This window comes from Ranitomeya imitator, chromosome 1, assembly GCF_032444005.1.
Source record: "Ranitomeya imitator isolate aRanImi1 chromosome 1, aRanImi1.pri, whole genome shotgun sequence".
NCBI classification, from domain to species: domain Eukaryota; kingdom Metazoa; phylum Chordata; class Amphibia; order Anura; family Dendrobatidae; genus Ranitomeya; species Ranitomeya imitator.
In genome coordinates, this window is record NC_091282.1 from 292,285,324 (window position 1) to 292,307,013 (window position 21,690).

A 21,690-nucleotide genomic window follows, 5' to 3' on the forward strand; every position below is an offset into this window, starting at 1 on the left:
CCAAGCATTCTCATTTTGTGTACCAACCTCTTGTGCGGCACGGTATCAAACGCTTTGGAAAAATCGAGATATACCACGTCCAATGACTCACCGTGGTCCAGCCTATAGCTTACCGCTTCATAAAAACTGATTAGATTGGTTTGACAGGAGCGATTTCTCATAAACCCATGCTGATATGGAGTTAAACAGTTATTCTCATTGAGATAATCCAGAATAACATCCCTCAGAAACCCTTCAAATATTTTACCAACAATAGAGGTTAGACTTACTGGCCTATAATTTCCAGGTTCACTTTTAGAGCCCTTTTTGAATATTGGCACCACATTTGCTATGCGCCAGTCCTGCGGAACAGACCCTGTCGCTATAGAGTCACTAAAAATAAGAAATAATGGTTTATCTATTACATTACTTAGTTCTCTTAGTACTCGTGGGTGTATGCCATCCGGACCCGGAGATTTATCTATTTTAATCTTATTTAGCCGGTTTCGCACCTCTTCTTGGGTTAGATTGGTGACCCTTAATATAGGGTTTTCATTGTTTCTTGGGATTTCACCTAGCATTTAATTTTCCACCGTGAATACCGTGGAGAAGAAGGTGTTTAATATGTTAGCTTTTTCCTCGTCATCTACAACCATTCTTTCCTCACTATTTTTTAAGGGGCCTACATTTTCAGTTTTTATTCTTTTACTATTGATATAGTTGAAGAACAGTTTGGGATTAGTTTTACTCTCCTTAGCAATGTGCTTCTCTGTTTCCTTTTTGGCAGCTTTAATTAGTTTTTTAGATAAAGTATTTTTCTCCCTATAGTTTTTTAGAGCTTCAATGGTGCCATCCTGCTTTAGTAGTGCAAATGCTTTCTTGGGGATCATGGGGATATGGCACACCACTTACCTAGCTTTATTCTGTACCCGTGTAATGTGGCAGTATTGCTCTACTCAATACCTAAAACTGAGTAACAAAGTACGGTATGTCGTCCACTGTTGGGCATTATACCCACTATATATAATTGTCTTTCTAGGATAATACCCATATTAACTGCTATAACCATCTACATTGCTATTTTGATGCAGTAATCTTGCACCCCAAATACAAAGTGGTTATATTGATTTAATATTAATTTAAAAATCAATTCTCCATTCTCCTGTCCTCAGCAGGTCATTCAATATCGATCCAATTATATTTTGCTCATTTTTAAACTTTAGAAGTCACCAAATTTAATTTCTTACTTTTCTAGAGTTTGGATCTCCTAAAGGGACCTTTACATTACTAGATCATCAAGAAACTCAAGATTAGATTTTTTTTTTACAATGTTTCACGAATACTGGACTGTTATGGATGTTTACTGGCCATCAGGTGCAGATCTAAAGGAGTCATACTGTATTTCATACTATTTGTTTCCTCAAGTCCTGTCATAGTTGCGTAGTGGGATGTTGTCATAGGTGAAGGTTTCGGAGCTCTGCTGCAGTTCTTTGGCTGTGCGTCTTGCTTCCCTTGCAATCTTCTGGAAACGACGCAAGGAGAGAATGATAAAGATTAGCAGAATGCCTTGTACTACAATAAAGATAAAGAGGCAGAGCTGGGAGATCACAGCAAGGTTGCAGTACCAGTGTTGACAGGTGGTCACAAGTTCATCCTCTGTTAAGAACATAATAACTCTCCCTTCAAGGGTCTCGGGAGATGCACAAATCACGTCTCTATAGAGGCCTTTCTTCTGCTGTCCTTGCAGCCAACTTCTCAGATAAAGGATGTCACAATCACAGTGCCAAGGGTTATGCTTAAGATAGACCTCACGCACATTTGGAAGGTGGTCCAGAAGACCATTAGGAATAGATAACAGGTTGTTCTGGTCCAAACGGATCACCTGGGTGGTAGTAGGAAAAGAGGCCGGCAGAGTGCTGCTGGTAAGGTCTTTATAACTGCAATCAACAATTCCAGAAGTACAGCTACAGGGAGAAGGACATCCAGAGACCAATGGAAGCAAACAAATTATCAGGAGCAATAGCCACAACCAATGCATCGTCCGCCTCATCTTGTCTGAAATGATAAAATGTCTCGGTTAATAATAGTTAAATTTTTCCCCATATTTACAGTAAAATAATATAAAAAGTAAAAGAGTAATTTGTAATAATATATAATTCAAAATCTAAAAAATCTTTAACAGGAATCTGTAAGATGGCTTTCATCTCCAAAACTAATATGAACATGTAGGTCTTTCAAAAACAAGTCCAGCAGTATCTTTACATGGCCAGTCCGTTTGCCCGTTAATGAGAAAGCAGCATTTGAATTGATATGCAAATGAGGCTGTAAATCTGATTCCTCTGTCACTCCAGCTCTATTCCCCACCCAGTGCCACCTCCTCCTGCTTGACCGACAGAATCAATGCTGTGTGACTTCAGGCAAAGCAATCATCAGTCAAGCAGGAGGAGGTGGAGCTGGATGGGGAATACTTCTTCAGCCACATTTGCATATAAATTTCTCAGTAACAGATTGGACATGTCATGGTATATCTGGACTTGTTTTTGAAAGAGCTAAATGTGGAAACAAATAATTTGGAGTGTAAAATCCTGCTGACAGATTCCCTTTATTCTTTTCCTGGATGCAGCCTGATACAGAACCTGCAGCACACAGTCACACGGCAATGGAAAAGTATAAGGTGAGTGACACAGAAAGAAGAGATAAACATGGCGTATAGTCCTGAAAAAAAAAAGGTGCAGTCATGACAAACGGAGGTCTAAAAAACTTTATTACTATCATGGCGTACAAATGAACATTTTATATTGTGTACAACAAATATGCCCGCATTCTCTCATCAGCAGATATAATTTTACTAGCACAAATCTGTGAAAAGAGTTGGTGCAAAGTACAAATTCACATGCAGTTTTGTAGCATGGTATACTTAGATGAAGATCTTACATTTTGGGAAAATTTTAGCAAACGCACTTTCAAGAAAATGTGACAATTCAAAGCAAAGATGGGAAAGAAGCATCTCCAGTCCTGCACAATCCATGCAGCATTAAGCAGTAGCTGCTGTAGAGGGGACAGGACACACTAGGCTCCGCTGCATTATGGAGAGGAGAGCCCAGGTCAATACCATTGGGGCCAGACTCAGGCTGAAATTCAGCCCTGGTATTTTAAAGCACAATGGTCCATGCTGACCTCTAATCCTCCACCTCTCCCTTCTTCACACCCACTTGCCCCAAATGAGGATGTCTATTACAAATATTACCTTGCCTGACATTGAAGAAAATCAAGATTTTCTGCAAGACCAATTTTATAGCCATATAAAACTAAATAATACTGCCACTCTATGACTGTATAATATTTCCATATAGTGACAAAATAATGCCATCATACTGATCTTTTAAGGAATTGTCACCCCCTAGCTAAATTTTCTGCAAGCCATGCATCTTGCCAAATGCTAAAGATGTATAAATCAACTTTGATTGTTGGTTCTTGCAGTCGCCACATGACCTGCAAGAATATGATTTGCATACGTGTGGTCCTCGGCCAATTTGCTAAATGGGCAGAGACTCTAATCAGCTAGTGACTGCAAGTATGCAATTCATACATTGCTGTCTCGTGACGACCGTTGTCACTGGCAAGCAAGGCAGAATCCTAACGGTGTGTATATTACATGTGTACTACATATTGTCAGGATTCAGCAAGCTCCTGGGATTGCCAAAAATGTACTCAGGGGTTGACAGCTTCTCTGATGAAAATATCTGTAAAAGACCACAGCTTTACTGCGATATAGGCAACTCCCTTGCACCACTCCAGTCTGTCCTCAACTCTGCTGCTCGGCTAATCCCAATTCCCCAACGAATCCAGTTCAAACTACTAACACTGATCTACGAAGCCATTTACAACCTGTCCCCTTCCTATATCTCTGAACTAATCTCCCACTATCTTCCCTTACGTAATCTTCGATCCTCCCAAGACCTCCTACTCTCCTCCACACTTATTCGTTCCTCACACAACCGCCTCCAAGATTTCTCCCGAATATTCCCCATCCTCTGGAATTCCACGCCTCAACATGTCCGATTATCCACCACCCTCGGATCCTTCAGACGGAACCTGAAAACCCATCTCTTCAGGAAAGCCTACAGCCTGCAATAATCATTTTGCCGCCTCACCAACCACCCAAGTTGCCGCCTCACCAAACACCCGAGCCGCTGCCACGTCACCATCCACCAGAGCTGCCGCCTCACCACCACCAGAGCTGCCGCCTCACCACCACCAGAGCTGCAGCACACCGACCTCCTGTCTCTTCCCCATTATCCCGAAAAATGTAAGTCTGCAAGGACAGGGTCCTCTCCCCTTTGTACCATTCTGTCATTGTAAAATTGTTTACTGTTAACGATATCTATAACCCTGTATGTAACCACTTTTCACATGTACCGCACCATGGAATTAATGGTGCTATATAAATGAATAATAATAATTCAGTTGTTTATTTTTTATTTAAAAAAAAGTAGATCACGGGCACAAAACTACAGTCAATTCAAATGGCAACTTTGTATCTTTAAGAAACACTAAAAGAAATCAAGAGCAAAAAATGTTGTAGTCAGTATTTGTCACTTTTTAAGAACAAGCAGAGGGGAAACATTATGGACTCACTCAATTATGTGGGAAAAAATTATGGAATCATGAAAAACAAACAAACAAAAAAACACTCAAACAAATCACTAGTATTTTGTTGCACCACCTCTGGCTTTTATTACAGCTTGCAGTCTCTGAGGCATGGACTTAATAAGTGTCAAACAGGACTCTTCATCAATCTGGCTCCAACTTTCTCTGATTGCTGTTGCCAGATCAGCTTTGTAGGTTGGAGCCTTGCCACGGACCATTTTCTTCAACTTCCACCAAAGATTTTCAATTGGATTGAGATCCGGACTATTTGCAGGCCATGACATTGACCATATGCGTCTATTTTCAAGGAATGTTTGCACAGTTTTTGCTCTATGGCTGGATGCATTATCATCTTGAAAAATGATTTCATCCTCCCCAAAAATCCTTTCAATTGATGGGATAAGAAAAGTGTCCAAAATATCAACATAAACTTGTGCATTTATTGAAGACGTAATGACAGCCATCTCCCCAGTGCCTTTACCTGACATGCAGCCCCATATCATCAATGACTGTGGAAATTTGCATGTTCTCTTCAGGTAGTCATCTTTATAAATCTCATTGGAACGGCACCAAAGTTCCAGCATCATCACCTTGCCCAATTCAGATTCACGATTCATCACTGAATATGACTTTCAGCCACAGTCCACAATTGCTTTTCCTTAGCTCATTGTAACCTTGTTTTTTCTGTTTAGGTGTTAAAGATAGCTTTCGTTTAGCTTTTCTGTATGTAAATACCATTTCCTTTAGGCGGTTTCTTACAGTTTGGTCACAGACGTTGACTCCAGTTTCTACCCATTCGCTGCTCATTTGTTTTGTTGTGCATTTCCTGTTTTGGAGACATATTGCCTTAAGTTTCCGGTCTTGACGCTTTGATGTCTTCCTTGGTCTACCAGTATGTTTGCCTTTAACAACCTTCCCATTTTGTTTGTATTTGGTCCAGATTTTAGACACAACTGACTGTGAATAACCAACATCTTTTGCAACATTGCGTGATAATTTACCCTCTTTTAAGAGTTTGATAATCCTCTCCTTTGTTTCAATTGACATCTCTCGTGTTGGAGCAATGATTCATGTCAGTCCACTTGGTGCAACAGCTCTCCAGGGTGTGATCACTCCTTTTTAGATGCAGAATAACGAGCAGATCTAATTTGATGCAGGTGTTAGTTTGGGGAAAGGAAATTAAGAGGGTGATTCCACAATTTTTTCCCACAGAATTGAGTCCATATTTTTTCCCCTCTGCTTGTTCTAAAAAAGTAACAAATACTGACTACAACATTTTTTGTTCTTGATTTCCTTTAGTGTTTATTAACCCCTTTCTGACATTAGACGTACTATTCCGTCGAGGTGGGGTGGGCCCCTATGACCACCGATGGGATAGTACGTCATATGCGATCGGCAGCGCTCACGGGGGGAGCGCCGCCGATTGCGGCTGGTTGTCAGCTGCATATCGCAGCTGATATCCGGCACTATGTGCCAGGAGCGGTCACGGACCGCCCCTGGCACATTAACCTCCGGCACACTGCGATCAAAGATGATCGCGATGTGCCGGCGGTACAGGGAAGCTGTTGTGAATTCTGTTGTCGAGCTCCCTCCTGTGGTCGTGAATGGTACTTCGGTGAGTTCTGTCTATGGGCTCCCTCTGGTGGCTATGAGTGAAGCTGCGGCTTCTGAGGTTCCTTACACAGGTGACGTGATTTATCCTTTGGTTGGCTGCTCTATTTAACCCCTCTCAGATCGTTACTCCATGCCAGCTGTCAATGTTTTTGCATTTGTTCAGTTCGCTCCTGGATCTCTCTGGTGACCTGCCTTCTCCTGCAGAAGCTAAGTTCCTGATAGTCATTATTTGTTCATTGTTTTCTTGTCCAGCTGGTTATCATGATTTTGTCTTGCTAGCTGGAAGCTCTGGGATGCAGAAAGGCCCCTCCGCACCGTGAGTCGGTGCAGAGGTCTTTTTTGCATACTCTGCGTGGTCTTTTGTAGGTTTTTGTGCTGATCGCAAAGTTACCTTTCCTATCCTCTGTCTAGTTAGTAAGTCTGGCCTCCCTTTGCTAAAACCTGTTTCATTTCTGCGTTCGTGACTTCATCTTTACTCACAGTCAATATATGTCCCCCACATATACCTTTGGGAAATTTCTCTGAGGCAAGGTAGGCTTTATTTTCCTTCTCTAGGGCTAGATAGTTCTTCGGCTGTGACGAGGCGCCTAGGTCTGGTCAGGAGCGCTCCACGGCTATTTCTAGTGTGTGTGATAGGATTAGGGCTTGCGGTCAGCAGAGTTCCCACATCCCAGAGCTCGTCCTGTATGAGGTTTAACTATCAGGTCATTCCGGGTGCTCCTAACCACCAGGTCATAACAGTACAGCTGGCCCAAAGTATTAATGCATCTCAATAGAGGGATAAGAGAACTTCTGAGACCATTTTTTTTTCTTTGCACTGTGTTTTGTTTCTCTTTTCCCCTAGACCTTTGGGTGGTTCAGGACACAGGTGTAGGTATGGACATTCAAGGTCTGTCCTCTTGTGTGGATCATCTCACTGCAAGGGTACAGAACATTCAAGATTTTGTGGTTCAGCCTATGTTTGAGCCTAGAATTCCTATTCCTGACTTATTTTCTGGGGATAGATCTAGGTTCTTGAATTTCAAAAATAATTGTAAACTGTTTCTAGCTTTGAAACCCCGCTCCTCTGGTGACCCCGCTCAACAAGTAAAAATCATTATTTCTTTGTTGCGTGGTGACCCTCAAGACTGGGCATTTTCCCTTACGCTAGGAGATCCTGCATTGCGTGATGTTGATGCATTTTTTCTGGCGCTTGGATTGCTTTACGATGAACCAAATTCAGTGGATCAGGCAGAGAAAATCTTGCTGGCTTTGTGTCAGGGTCAGGATGAAGCGGAGGTGTACTGTCAGAAGTTTAGAAAGTGGTCTGTGCTTACTCAGTGGAACGAATGTGCCCTGGCAGCAATTTTCAGAAAGGGTCTTTCTGAAGCCCTTAAGGATGTCATGGTGGGATTTCCCACGCCTGCTGGTCTGAATGAGTCTATGTCTTTGGCCATTCAGATCGATCGGCGCATGCGTGGGCGCAAAGCTGTGCACCATCTGGCGGTGTCCTCTGAGCATAGGCCTGAGCCTATGCAGTGTGATAGGACTTTGACCAGAGCTGAAAGGCAAGCACACAGACGTCGGAATGGGCTGTGTTTTTACTGTGGTGAATCCACTCATGCTATCTCCGATTGTCCTAAGCGCACTAAGCGGTTCGCTAGGTCTGTCACCATTGGTACGGTACAGTCTAAATTTCTTTTGTCCGTTACTCTGATTTGCTCTCTGTCGTCCTATTCTGTAATGGCATTTGTGGATTCAGGCGCTGCCCTGAATTTGATGGATCTGGAGTTTGCCAGGCACTGTGGTTTCTTCTTGGAGCCCTTGCAGTATCCTATTCCATTGAGAGGAATTGATGCTATGCCTTTGGCCAAGAATAGGCCTCAGTACTGGACTCAATTGACCATGTGCATGGCTCCTGCACATCAGGAGGATATTCGCTTTTTGGTGTTGCATAATATGCATGATGTGGTCGTTTTGGGGTTGCCATGGCTACAGGTCCATAATCCAGTATTGGATTGGAAATCTATGTCTGTGTCCGGCTGGGGTTGTCAGGGGGTACATGGTGATGTTCCATTGCTGTCAATTTCGCCTTCCACTTCTTCTGAAGTCCCTGAGTTTTTATCAGATTACCGGGATGTATTTGAAGAGCCCAAATCCGGTGCCCTACCCCCTCATAGGGATTGCGACTGTGCTATTAATTTGATTCCTGGTAGTAAGTTTCTAAGGGCCGTCTGTTTAATTTATCTGTGCCAGAGCTCGCCGCTATGCGGAGTTATGTAAAGGAATCCTTGGAGAAGGGTCATATTCGTCCATCGTCGTCACCATTGGGAGCAGGGTTCTTTTTTGTGGCCAAGAAGGATGGCTCTTTGAGACCTTGTATTGATTACCGCCTTCTTAATAAGATCACAGTCAAATTTCAGTATCCTTTGCCGCTGCTGTCTGATTTATTTGCTCGGATTAAGGGGGCTAGTTGGTTCACCAAGATAGATCTGCGTGGTGCGTATAATCTTGTGCGAATTAAACAGGGTGATGAATGGAAAACGGCATTTAATACGCCCGAGGGCCATTTTGAGTACCTGGTTATGCCATTCGGGCTTTCTAATGCTCCATCTGTGTTTCAGTCCTTTATGCATGACATCTTCCGAGAGTACCTGGATAGATTCATGATTGTATATTTGGATGACATTTTGGTCTTTTCGGATGATTGGGAGTCTCATGTGAAGCAGGTCAGAATGGTGTTCCAGGTCCTTCGTGCGAATTCCTTGTTTGTGAAGGGGTCAAAGTGTCTCTTTGGAGTTCAGAAGGTTTCATTTTTGGGTTTCATTTTTTCCCCTTCTACTATCGAGATGGACCCTGTTAAAGTTCAGGCCATTTACGATTGGACTCAGCCGACATCTCTGAGGAGCTTGCAGAAGTTCCTGGGCTTTGCTAATTTTTATCGTTGCTTCATCGCTAATTTTTCCAGTATTGCTAAACCGTTGACTGATTTGACCAAGAAAGGTGCTGATGTGGTCAATTGGTCCTCTGCGGCTGTAGAGGCTTTTCAGGAGTTGAAGCGACGTTTTGCTTCTGCCCCTGTGTTGTGCCAGCCAGATGTTTCGCTCCCTTTTCAGGTTGAGGTTGATGCTTCTGAAATTGGAGCAGGGGCTGTTTTGTCGCAAAGAAGTTCTGATGGCCCAGTGATGAAACCCTGTGTCTTCTTTTCTAGAAAATTCTCGCCTGCTGAGCGCAATAATGATGTGGGCAATCGGGAGTTGTTGGCCATGAAGTGGGCATTCAAAGAGTGGCGACATTGGCTTGAAGGAGCTAAACATCGCGTGGTGGTCTTGACGGATCACAAGAATTTAACTTATCTCGAGTCTGCCAAACGGTTGAATCCTAGACAGGCTCGATGGTCGCTCTTTTTCTCCCGTTTTGATTTTGTGGCTTCATACCTTCCGGGATCTAAGAATGTGAAGGCTGACGCCCTGTCAAGGAGTTTTGTGCCTGACTCTCCGGGTGTTCCGGAGCCGGCAGGTATTCTTAAAGAGGGGGTAATTTTGTCTGCCATTTCCCCTGATTTGCGGCGTGTGCTGCAAAAGTTTCAGGCTGATACACCTGACCGTTGTCCTACGGAGAAACTGTTTGTCCCTGATAGATGGACTAGTAGAGTTATCTCTGAGATTCATTGTTCTGTGTTGGCTGGTCATCCTGGAATATTTGGTACCAGAGATTTGGTGGCTAGATCCTTTTGGTGGCCTTCTTTGTCACGGGATGTGCGTTCTTTTGTGCAGTCCTGTGGGACTTGTGCTCGGGCTAAGCCCTGCTGTTCTCGTGCCAGTGGGTTGCTTTTGCCCTTGCCTATCCCGAAGAGGCCCTGGACGCATATTTCTATGGATTTTATTTCAGATCTCCCTGTTTCTCAAAGGATGTCGGTCATTTGGGTGGTTTGTGATCGCTTCTCTAAGATGGTCCATTTGGTACCCTTATCTAAATTGCCTTCCTCCTCTGATTTGGTGCCATTGTTTTTCCAGCATGTGGTTCGTTTGCATGGCATTCCAGAGAACATCGTCTCGGACAGAGGTTCCCAGTTTGTTTCGAGGTTTTGGCGGTCCTTTTGCGCTAAGATGGGCATTGATTTGTCTTTTTCTTCGGCTTTCCATCCTCAGACTAATGGCCAAACCGAACGAACTAATCAGACTTTGGAGACATATCTGAGATGCTTTGTTTCTGCCGATCAGGATGATTGGGTGTCCTTCTTGCCTTTGGCTGAGTTCGCCCTCAATAATCGGGCCAGCTTGGCTACTTTAGTTTCTCCTTTTTTCTGTAATTCTGTTTTCCATCCTCGTTTCTCTTCAGGGCAGGTTGAGCCTTCGGACTGTCCTGGTGTGGATGCGGTGGTGGACAGGTTGCAGCGGATTTGGACTCATGTGGTGGACAATTTGACATTGTCCCAGGAGAAGGCTCAACGTTTCGCTAACCGCCGGCGTTGTGTGGGTCCCCGACTTCGTGTTGGGGATTTGGTTTGGTTGTCATCTCGTCACGTTCCTATGAAGGTTTCCTCTCCTAAGTTTAAGCCTCGTTTCATTGGGCCTTATAAGATTTCTGAAGTTCTTAATCCTGTGTCATTTCGTTTGGACCTTCCAGCTTCTTTTGCCATCCATAATGTGTTCCATAGGTCGTTGTTGCGGAGATACGTGGCGCCTATGGTTCCCTCCGTTGATTCCCCTGCCCCGGTATTGGTTGAGGGGGAGTTGGAGTATGTGGTGGAGAAGATTTTGGATTCTCGTGTTTCGAGACAGAAACTTCAGTACCTGGTCAAGTGGAAGGGTTATGGTCAGGAAGATAATTCCTGGGTTTTTGCCTCTGATGTTCATGCTGCCGATCTTGTTCGTGCCTTTCATCTGGCTCATCCTGATCGGCCTGGGGGCTCTGGTGAGGGTTCGGTGACCCCTCCTCAAGAGGGGGTACTGTTGTGAATTCTGTTGTCGAGCTCCCTCCTGTGGTCGTGAATGGTACTTCGGCGAGTTCTGTCTATGGGCTCCCTCTGGTGGCTATGAGTGAAGCTGCGGCTTCTGAGGCTCCTTATACAGGTGACGTGATTTATCCTTTGGTTGGCTGCTCTATTTAACCCCTCTCAGATCGTTACTCCATGCCAGCTTTCAATGTTTTTGCATTTGTTCAGTTCGCTCCTGGATCTCTCTGGTGACCTGCCTTCTCCTGCAGAAGCTAAGTTCCTGATAGTCATTATTTGTTCATTGTTTTCTTGTCCAGCTGGTTATCATGATTTTGTCTTGCTAGCTGGAAGCTCTGGGATGCAGAGAGGCCCCTCCGCACCGTGAGTCGGTGCGGAGGTCTTTTTTGCATACTCTGCGTGGTCTTTTGTAGGTTTTTGTGCTGATCGCAAAGTTACCTTTCCTATCCTCTGTCTAGTTAGTAAGTCTGGCCTCCCTTTGCTAAAACCTGTTTCATTTCTGCGTTCGTGACTTCATCTTTACTCACAGTTAATATATGTGGGGGGCTTCCTTTACCTTTGGGAAATTTCTCTGAGGCAAGGTAGGCTTTATTTTCCTTCTCTAGGGCTAGATAGTTCTTAGGCTGTGACGAGGCGCCTAGGTCTGGTCAGGAGCACTCCACGGCTATTTCTAGTGTGTGTGATAGGATTAGGGCTTGCGGTCAGCAGAGTTCCCACATCCCAGAGCTCGTCCTGTATGAGGTTTAACTATCAGGTCATTCCGGGTGCTCCTAACCACCAGGTAATAACAGGAAGCATTGCGCAGGGAGGGGGCTCCCTGCGAGCTTCCCTGAGCCCCCCGCAGCAACGCGATGTGATCTCCTCACCTCCCTGCCTGCTCCAGCCCCGGATCCAAGATGGCCGCGGATCCGGGTCCTGCAGGGAGGGAGGTGGCTTCACAGAGCCTGCTCAGAGCAGGCACTTGGTAAGCCTGCAGTGCTCTCAGACAGATCGGTGATCTGACAGAGTGCTGTGCAAACTGTCAGATCATCGATCTGTGATGTCCCCCCCTGGGACAAAATAAAAAAGTTAAAAAAAATTTTTCCAAATGTGTGAAAAAAAAAAAAATATTATTCCCATAAATACATTTCTTCATCTAAATAAAAAAAACAAAACAATAAAAGTGCACATATTTAGTATCACCGCGTCCGTAACGACCCGACCTATAAAACTGGCCCACTAGTTAACCCCTTCAGTAAACACCGTAAGAAAAAAAAAAAACGAGGCAAAAAACAACGCTTTATTATCATACCGCCGAACAAAAAGTGGAATAACACGCGATTAAAAAGACAGATATAAATAAACATGGTACCGCTGAGAACGTCATCTTGTCACGCAAAAAACGAGCCGCCATACAGCATCATCAGCAAAAAAATAAAAAAGTTATAGTCCTGAGAATAAAACGATGCAAAAATAATTATTTTTTTCTGTAAAATAGTTTTTATCGTATAAAAGCGTCAAAACATAAAAAAATGATATAAATGAGGTGTCTCTGTAATCGTACTGACCCAAAGAATAAAACTGCTTTATCAATTTTACCAAACGCGGAACGGTATAAACGCCTCTCCCAAAAGAAATTAATGAATAGCTGGTTTTTGGTCATTCTTCCTCACAAAAATCGGAATAAAAAGCGATCAAAAAATGTCACGTGCCCGAAAATGTTACCAATAAAAACGTCAACTCATCCCGCAAAAAACAAGACCTCACATGACTCTGTGGACCAAAATATGGAAAAATTATAGCTCTCAAAATGTGGTAATGCAAAAAATATTTTTTGCAATAAAAAGGGTCTTTAAGTGTGTGACGGCTGCCAATCATAAAAATCCGCTAAAAAACTCGCTATAAAAGTAAATCAAACCCCCCTTCATCACCCCCTTAGTTAGGGAAAAATTTAAAAAATGTATTTATTTCCATTTTCCCATTAGGGCTAGGGTTAGGGCTAGGGTTAGGGTTAGGGTTAGGGTTAGGGCTAGGGTTAGGGCTAGGGTTAGGGCTAGGGTTAGGGCTAGGGCTAGGGTTGGGGCTACAGTTAGGGTTGGGGTTAAAGTTAGGGTTTAGATTACATTTACAGTTGGGAATAGAGTTGGGATTAGGGTTAGGGGTGTGTCAGGGTTAAAGGTGTGGTTAGGGTTACCGTTGATATTAGGGTTAGGGGTGTGTTTGGATTAGGGTTTCAGTTATAATTGGGGGGGTTTCCACTGTTTAGGCACATCAGGGGCTCTCCAAACACGACATGGCGTCCGATCTCAATTCCAGCCAATTCTGCGTTGAAAAAGTAAAACAGTGCTCCTTCCCTTCCGAGCTCTCCCGTGTGCTCAAACAGGGGTTTACCCCAACATATGGGGTATCAGCGTACTCAGGAGAAATAGGACAACAACTTTTGGGGTCCAATTTCTCCTGTTACCCTTGGGAAAATACAAAACAATAATAATAAAATAATTTTTGTGGGAAAAAAAAAGGATTTTTTTATTTTCACGGCTCTGCGTTACAAACTGTAGTGAGACACTTGGGGGTTCAAAGCTCTAACACATCTAGATGAGTTCCTTACGGTGTCTAGTTTCCAAAATGGTGTCATTTGTGGGGGGTTTCTACTGTTTAGGTACATTAGGGGCTCTGCAAACGCAATGGGACACCTGCAGACCATTCCATCTAAGTCTGCATTCCAAATGGAGCTCCTTCCCTTCCGAGCCCTCCCATGCGCCCAAACAATGGTTCCCCCCCACTTATGGGGTATCTGCGCACTCAGGACAAATTGGACAACAAATTTTAGGGTCCAATTTCTCCTGTTACACTCGGGAAAATACAAAACTGGGGGCTAAAAAAATAATTTTTGTGGGAAAAAATTTTTGTTTTATTTTTACGGCTCTGCATTATAAACTTCTGTGAAGCCCTTGGTGGGTCAAAGCGCTCAAAACACATCTAGATAAGTTCCTTAGGGGGTCTACTTTCCAAAATGGTGTCATTTGTGGGGGGTTTCAATGTTTAGGCACATCAGGGGCTCTCCAAACGCAACTTGGTGTCCCATCTCGATTCCAGTGAATTTTGCATTGAAAAGTCGAACGGCGCTCCTTCGCTTCCGAGCTCTGTCATGCGCCCAAACAGTGGTTTACCCCCACATATGGGGTATCGGTGTACTCAGGACAAATTGTACAACAATTTTTGGGGTCCATTTTCTCCTGCTACCCTTGGTAAAATAAAACAAATTGGAGCTGAAGTAAATTTTTTGTGAAAAAAAGTTAAATGTTCATTTTTATTTAAACATTCCAAAAATTCCTGTGAAGCACCAGAAGGGTTAATAAACTTCTTGAATATGGTTTTGAGCACCATGAGGGGTGCAGTTTTTAGAATGGTGTCACACTTGGGTATTTTCTATCATATAGACCCCTCAAAATTACTTCAAATGAGATGTGGTCCCTAAAAAAAAATGGTGTTGTAAAAATGAGAAATTGCTGGTCAACTTTTAACCCTTATAACTCCCTAAGAAAAAAAATTTTGGTTCCAAAGTAGACGTGAGAAATGTTACTGATTAAGTATTTTGTGTGACATATCTCTGTGATTTAATTGCATAAAAATAAGTTGGAAAATTGCGAAATTTTCATAATTTTCGCCAAATTTCCGTTTTTTTCACAAATAAACGCAGGTACTATGAAATAATTTTTACCACTTACATGAAGTACAATATGTCACGAGAAAACTTTGTCAGAATCACTGGGATTCGTTGAAGCATTCTAGAGTTATAACCTCATAAAGGGACAGTGGTCAGAATTGTAAAAATTGGCCCGGTCATTAACGTGCAAACCACCCTTGGGGGTAAAGGGGTTAAAACAAGAAAGTTGTCATTTGAAATTACTATAGTTTTGTGCCATGTCTGTGATCTGCTTTTTTTATAAAAAAAATAAACAACTGAATAAACATCCTCCAAGGCCGGTGATTACATAATTTTTGCCACTCACGTTCACATTTGCGTTGTTGTGTGTTGTGTCGGCGACGCAACGCACAACGCATGCAAAAACGCATAGTTTTGTGACGCATGCGTCCTTTTTTGGCCGATTTTGGACGCAAAAGAAATGCAACTTGCTGCGTCCTCTGCGCCCTGACGCTTGCGCCAAAAAAGACGCATGCGTCACAAAACGCAAGACAACGCATGTCCATGCGCCCCCATGTTAAATATAGGGGCGCGTGACGCATGCGTCGCCGCGGTTGCGCCCGACGCACCGCAAATGTGAACGTAGCCTAATGTCATCCTCACTAACGTTATTGTCAGCACACCAACATAACCTTTATATAATTTTATATTACCAGCAGTGATACCACCATACTGATCATTAATTAAAATCATTGTACTAAGACTAATATTACCAGCATACAACAGCCTTATAATGGTAAATGCTATTGTACACCAGTGCTCTGCAGACAATTTATATGTATTGTAAGGGTTCATACTCTCAAGCAGCCGGTCAGAAACATGGCACAGGGATCTATATTAAAACCACATGTAGTTTATTGTCCGTCATGAATTTTACAGCTCCAAAATGAAAAGTATTGATGGATAAGTCCCTTTCTTAAGGCGGAATGAAACATATATTTAGCAGCATCACCAACCTTGGTATTCCCAGCAGCAACTCACACTTGTCTTCAATGCATTCACCTAACAAACACTTCTCTGTTTGGCTGCAGCACACCTCCCTTTGCAGAGCAGACTAACCAGCAGCTCTGCATTTTCTCCAGTCTCAACAAACTCAACTCAGCTGCTGTTAATAGGCCTGTAAACTCTAGACTGGATGATAGGATTGACTTTTTGCAGCCAGGTTCTTTTAGTTACTCAAAAAACCTGGACCTAAAATCCAGTCACATTAAACCCTCTCAGTGACCTTGGGAAAGGCTACATTCACATTTGCGTTGTTGGGCGCAGCGTCGTCGACGCAACCCACAACGCATGTACACAACGCAGCATTTTATGATGCATGCGTTGTCATAAACTTGTAAAGTTCTGGAATTTTGGCGCAGGGAAAACGCTACAAGTAGCGTCGTCCGCGCCCTGTCTGGTGCGTGAAAGTGACGCATGCATCGTAAAACGCATTACAACGCATACCGGCGCATGTCCATGCGCCCCCCATGTTAAAGATAGGGGCGCATGACATATGCGTCGGTATGCATCGACGACGCTGCGCCCAACAACGCAAATGTGAACGTAGCCTTACTGGTACAGCTTAAATTATTAACACATATCTACCATCCAAGACCTTCCCTCCTGCTTACTTACATACCCTCCCCCTATGCCGACAGCCGCGGGCTGAGCACCTCTGTCCATAAATAGTGTGCCATTGACCGCTTCTAAGAAATTCTGCACTGCCAACACTGGTTCCCTACAGATGAAGAAAACAATTATCGACACCAAGCTCGTGGGGAACACCATTTAACACTCTCATTTTCCAGAGTACTTTCACAGTTAATTTCCTGGGCTGGGCAGTCTCAAAGTTGTCTTGGCACTCCTCCAGGTCAGGGATATTGGCTTCAACGAATGCTTCCTCATCCTCATATATCATGTGACTTTGTTACCATAGCCGACTCCTGCTGGCATACCGGACTACTAGGTGCTACAGCTTTAGCCCATGAGTCCCAGACCAAAGGAAAATCTCATCAAATAACAGTAGTGAGTCGCCTGTCAGGGCCGTGGGGTACTCGGTACTGGGTCCGGTCGCAATTAAAGGGGTGGTCACGGTGGCAGCAACCCGGTCCATGTCCCTGGTCGCTCAAGTAAAAGGGACGGTCTTTAAAGGGGTTGTGGAAATAAGGAAAGTTTGTGATGCCACCTGTGGTTCTCGGTCAGTGGTGACCGACGCTGCTTAAAGGAGTCCTCTGGGGGCGATGGTGCTGCAGCAAAGATGGTGTCGCTTCCCACAGGTGAAGCAGTGTCGCCAGGACTCCCGGTGTATTTGGCAGGGATGGTGAATGCCGCAAATAATTGGAGGACACAGGGTTGCAGTCTTTACCTGGTTTACTGAGATGGTATTCAGCCTCAGTCCAGGGTACAGGTAACAGGTGTAGCTGGAGTCCAGGCAGCCTGAAGACAGGAGGGAATCCCCTTGACAGGTCAGTTTGGGAGCCTTCCACTATGCGTTGGTCTGTGGTCCCTTGCTGCCTGTAGCTCTCTAACAAGGCCCTCTTTCTTCCCTGTCCAGGGACAGTACCTGCACGGTAGGCAACTTGAGCCGTCTCTTTGGGTCTCTGTTCACTGTGATTCTGGACTCTGATTGCTGCTGTACCTCAGGTATTATGTGGGCAAATCCCTTTTAGTTTCCTGCCCTCTGGTTCTGCCGTGGAGCTTGCAGTCCCTCTCAGCCTCGGGCTCTCGGTACCCGGTTTCTTCACTCAGCTTAGAGAGGCTCTCTAGCTCCTAAGTACTTCTGTGCTCCTTCACTGTCTGCTTGTCTGCCTAGCAACTGCCTAGCCACTGACTCATCGTCCTGACCAGAGAGAGCAGCTCCCCTCAAGTCGGGTGTAGAGCTTCCCTTCTGGCCTGGAGTCAGAATCTGTTGCATGTAAGGTTACCTGCTAAAGGGATTCCTCCTGTCTCCAGGCATGGCATTACCCTCCCCGAGAGGAAGGCAATACCACTGTGGTACCTAAACTCCTGGGGTGCCACAGAATGACCTAATAAAAAAAAGCTGTGATCCAAAATTTCTTTTTACGTTTTGGAAGCTATGTCTATGTGGTCCAATTATTTTGTAGTTATTATGTTGGCACTATAACTGATTTAGGGCAATATCTGCACAATAAATCATGGCTGGAAGACGCATTGATGGCAGTGTGGCCCAAATGGTAATGTTCTCTTGTTTGATAATGTTCATTAAAGAGTATCTGTCAAGACAAAAAATTCTATTAACCTGAAGATATGAACTGAAACGAGCTTTATTCTTTCCTGAAGCCTCCAGATTTCAGTCCTAGAGGCACGGCTGGCAGTATCTACTGAGCAGTGACTGAAGCCATATCGGCCATGCCTCTATGACTGAAAGCCAGTGGCTGCCGAGAGGAATAAAGTTAATTTCCTTGTGGAAGCCAGCTTTCATTACAGTGGTGGCTTGGCTTTTGATCACTATTAACCTGTAAATTTATCCCATATCTGCAGGTTGATACAGATTTTTACATGACTAGTTCCCTTTAAGGGAAACAATTTCTGGCAAATTGAGTTGTGCTGTGTTTTTGTATGTATGGCATAGCTGACTTTAATATGTAAAGTTACATCCAACCAAGGACAGTTTCTTTCTGGGTCCAAGCGATTCCTATGATTATTTATCTACTAAGACCCCTATAATTGCATCAAGTAGGTTTCAAAACCTTCCAAAAATTTCAACAGTAGATCTCGCAGTCTCTAATTTTGCATACCCCAGTTTACTGTAGATAATTTTATGAGCATACATGGCCACTGACTAAATTAAACAGTAGACAGACAGTTGTGCTTGATCGCTGTGACAAAAAGTTACCAGTAAAGCGTTATGTTTAAACATGCTGTAAAACAATTTTTTCACTAAATAAAACGTGATTCCTAAAAATTTTGTATCAAACAAAAACACAAATTTTTATTTTTATTTTTTCAACTCACCAAAGACGGATTTGAAGTTTTAAGCCCTTGAACAGATTTAAAAAGAAGTATGTTGAGTGCGATTTTGACACTGCATATTTTCACTGAGGCAAAAATACAGTGTCCTAGTGTTTCAGCAAAATGGATGAGATTTATAGAAAGCTCATGACCACTCAGCTTTTTTGTACACTGCGTAATCTAACTTGCAATGCGTTTTTCAAATCCGCAACATGTTAATTTCTTTTGTGGGTCCGCTGAGTTTTATGTGCAGATTTTCACCATGGAATGGCATTAGATGCGGAAAATCCACAGGTAAAAAAAACATATGCTGAGGAAATTAAAATGCATGTAATCCGCACATGAATGTATCAATATAGGTTTGTCAAAGCCAAGTGTCAGAAAATATCAAAAATAAAGTAGGTTCATTTAAAACATTAGGGAAGGGACAGGGATGAGCGGACCTGTGGAAGTTCAGGTTCTGGTACCTGACCCAACTTTAGTCCAAAGTTCGATTGGGGTACCAGAACTGTACTCGAACTTGAACCTGAACCCAACCAAATTAAAATCCATGGGGACCCGAACTTTGGAGCTAGAAAAAAATCATTCTATCTCGCACTTTACAGTTTGGGTGCACCCAATGAAAAACCAACAAGAGACAAAAAACGCAGCTTCAAAAACCAGATAAAAAAAGCATGTAAAATTAAAAGCAATTAAAAAAATGCAAGTAGCCTAATTTACCTATTTGGTATCAAATATTCAACACTCATGGGAACATGACCATAGAAAAGATTTCCACAAAAAGACAGATACGGAGATATTATAGGTACAAGCCAGTAATCAGACCTGAAGAATATGGATCAAACTCATAATTTCTTATGGCTTCTTGTTTAAATCTGCACAGCTTTATTATTGGTACTATGTGTATTCCACATAGTAAATGTCAAAAATGATTTTCCCTCAGCTTATCTTGGATCTAGTGTGGCCAACAAGTTCAATTATTATAGTACTTAAAGTTCATAAAAAAACACATGCAATAAAATATGTAAATAAATAAAAAGATCTGACAAAATAGCAAAAAAAAGCTAGGGCCTTGCAAATTTTTTTTCTTCGCTTCTTAATATTAGGTTTTTTTGTACCAAACTACGGTACTTAACTGCCTGTCAGTTTGTAAACTTTAAAAAATAATAGACTTGGCTAAAATGTAGGAAACATAACAATTTTATTCATAAAATGAAATGATGCCACTTTTGATACCTGTGAGCCAATTATACTGAGTGCACAAGAAAGCAGCAAAAAAATACGCTCAAAACAATAAGAAAAAAGAAAGTACGGTATAAAAAAAAACAACACATACTACAGCCGCAGGAGATCTGTGGCACTGCGTTCCAAGAAATGGAAAATTCATTTTCCAAATGTAAAATTTCATTACTGCGAGTATTACTGGTACATTTGACTGCATCCACAGTTTTGTTTTTTGTTTTCTTTGCTAAACATCACAAAGCAAAAGAACGCTGTGGGACAATGAATTGTTTAAATGTAAAATATATGGCGACTACAACGAATGGCCAAATTATATCGTGTGTGTGTATATATATATATATATATATATATATATATATATATACACACACACATTATATATATATATATATATATATATATATATACAAATGGTAAGCAATTACTTTTAGGCTATGTGCACATGTTGCGTTTTTTTAACTTTTTTTGCATTTTTTCTGCTTTTTTCGCTGCAGAAACGCAAAAAACGCTTACCAAACGCATCCCATTATTTTTAATGGAATTCCGCGTGCCCATGCTGTGTTTTTTTCCCGCATAAAAAACGCATCGCGGAGAAAAAAAAGCAGCATGTTCATTAATTTTGCGGAATTTTGGCGATTTTGCCGCTATATAATTGTATTGGGACCCTCTGAAAAAAAATGCGAAAAAAAAATGCTAGAAAAACGTGAAAAAAATGCGAACGGATTTCAAGCGAAGGGAGTCCAGTTTTGATAAGGAAAATGCTTCTTACAACCTGACTACAGGTCAGTGATAAAGTCTCTTTCCATATATTGATCACAGATTTTTATAATACTAGAATTATAAGAAGGGGCACGAATAAAGTAAAAAATACTGTAGTAAGAGAAGATACAGTACATATATATTCATATACCTTAATTGCCCTATTCAATAAATTTTGCATAAAGCCTCATGCACACGACCAATCTCAGTTTCTGGGCCTCTGTATGGTACCTCCATGCAGTGACAGTACTATGGAGATATTTAATATCCAAAGCCATTGCTTCTGGGGCAGAACATATTGTTTTGGTTTTTTACATTTTGTGTCCCACAAGACATAGCACAAATCTGCTCCTAGGAGAGAAAAACAGTCAGTACTGAACACCATTTTCTATCTTGGTGGCAGAGCTTACAGGCTTGGAAATAGTTAATTGAAGAATTTGTACTGTATAAGTTCGCACTTGTGCTATTACGTAAAATTCCAAAAACATCTACAAATAGAATAAGATATAATAATAATTGGACTTACCTTGAGCTATTGGGATTGTGCAGTCCCGAGGGACACGGTCACTGTGTGGGTGATGACTCTGCTGAACCTAGGCTGAATGATAACAGCAAAGTGTCAGGGAATGATAAGAGGGCACAAGGTTTTAAACGTATTTAAGGCAGGAAACAGCGTTTAACTCTTTCCTGCGAAGGTGACACCCACTTTGAGCCTCCCGTACTCAGCAATGGACAGAGGCGATTATGAACAGATAGTGCTTTCAATTAGAAATTTCCCCCACCTCCAAAAAAAAGGAATGAAAATGGCATGAAAAATTAGATTTTATTTGCTGTATATTGTATGTACTGTGTGTGTTTTTTAAACCACTGC

The 21,690-nt window shown here is 42.6% G+C and overlaps 1 protein-coding gene across 1 annotated transcript; it reads right to left on the minus strand.

Annotated features, from left to right (window-relative positions):
* Positions 1 to 1,274: 1,274 nt before the first annotated feature.
* GP1BB (glycoprotein Ib platelet subunit beta) lies at positions 1,275 to 21,423 on the minus strand. The gene is made up of 2 exons (XM_069756418.1): positions 21,346 to 21,423; positions 1,275 to 2,034 (listed from the first exon to the last, which is right to left on the minus strand). The coding sequence occupies exon 2, from the start codon at positions 2,027 to 2,029 to the stop codon at positions 1,400 to 1,402; it is 630 nt and encodes a 209-aa protein (XP_069612519.1). The 5' UTR covers positions 2,030 to 2,034; positions 21,346 to 21,423; the 3' UTR covers positions 1,275 to 1,399.
* Between the last annotated feature and the right edge of the window lie 267 nt (positions 21,424 to 21,690).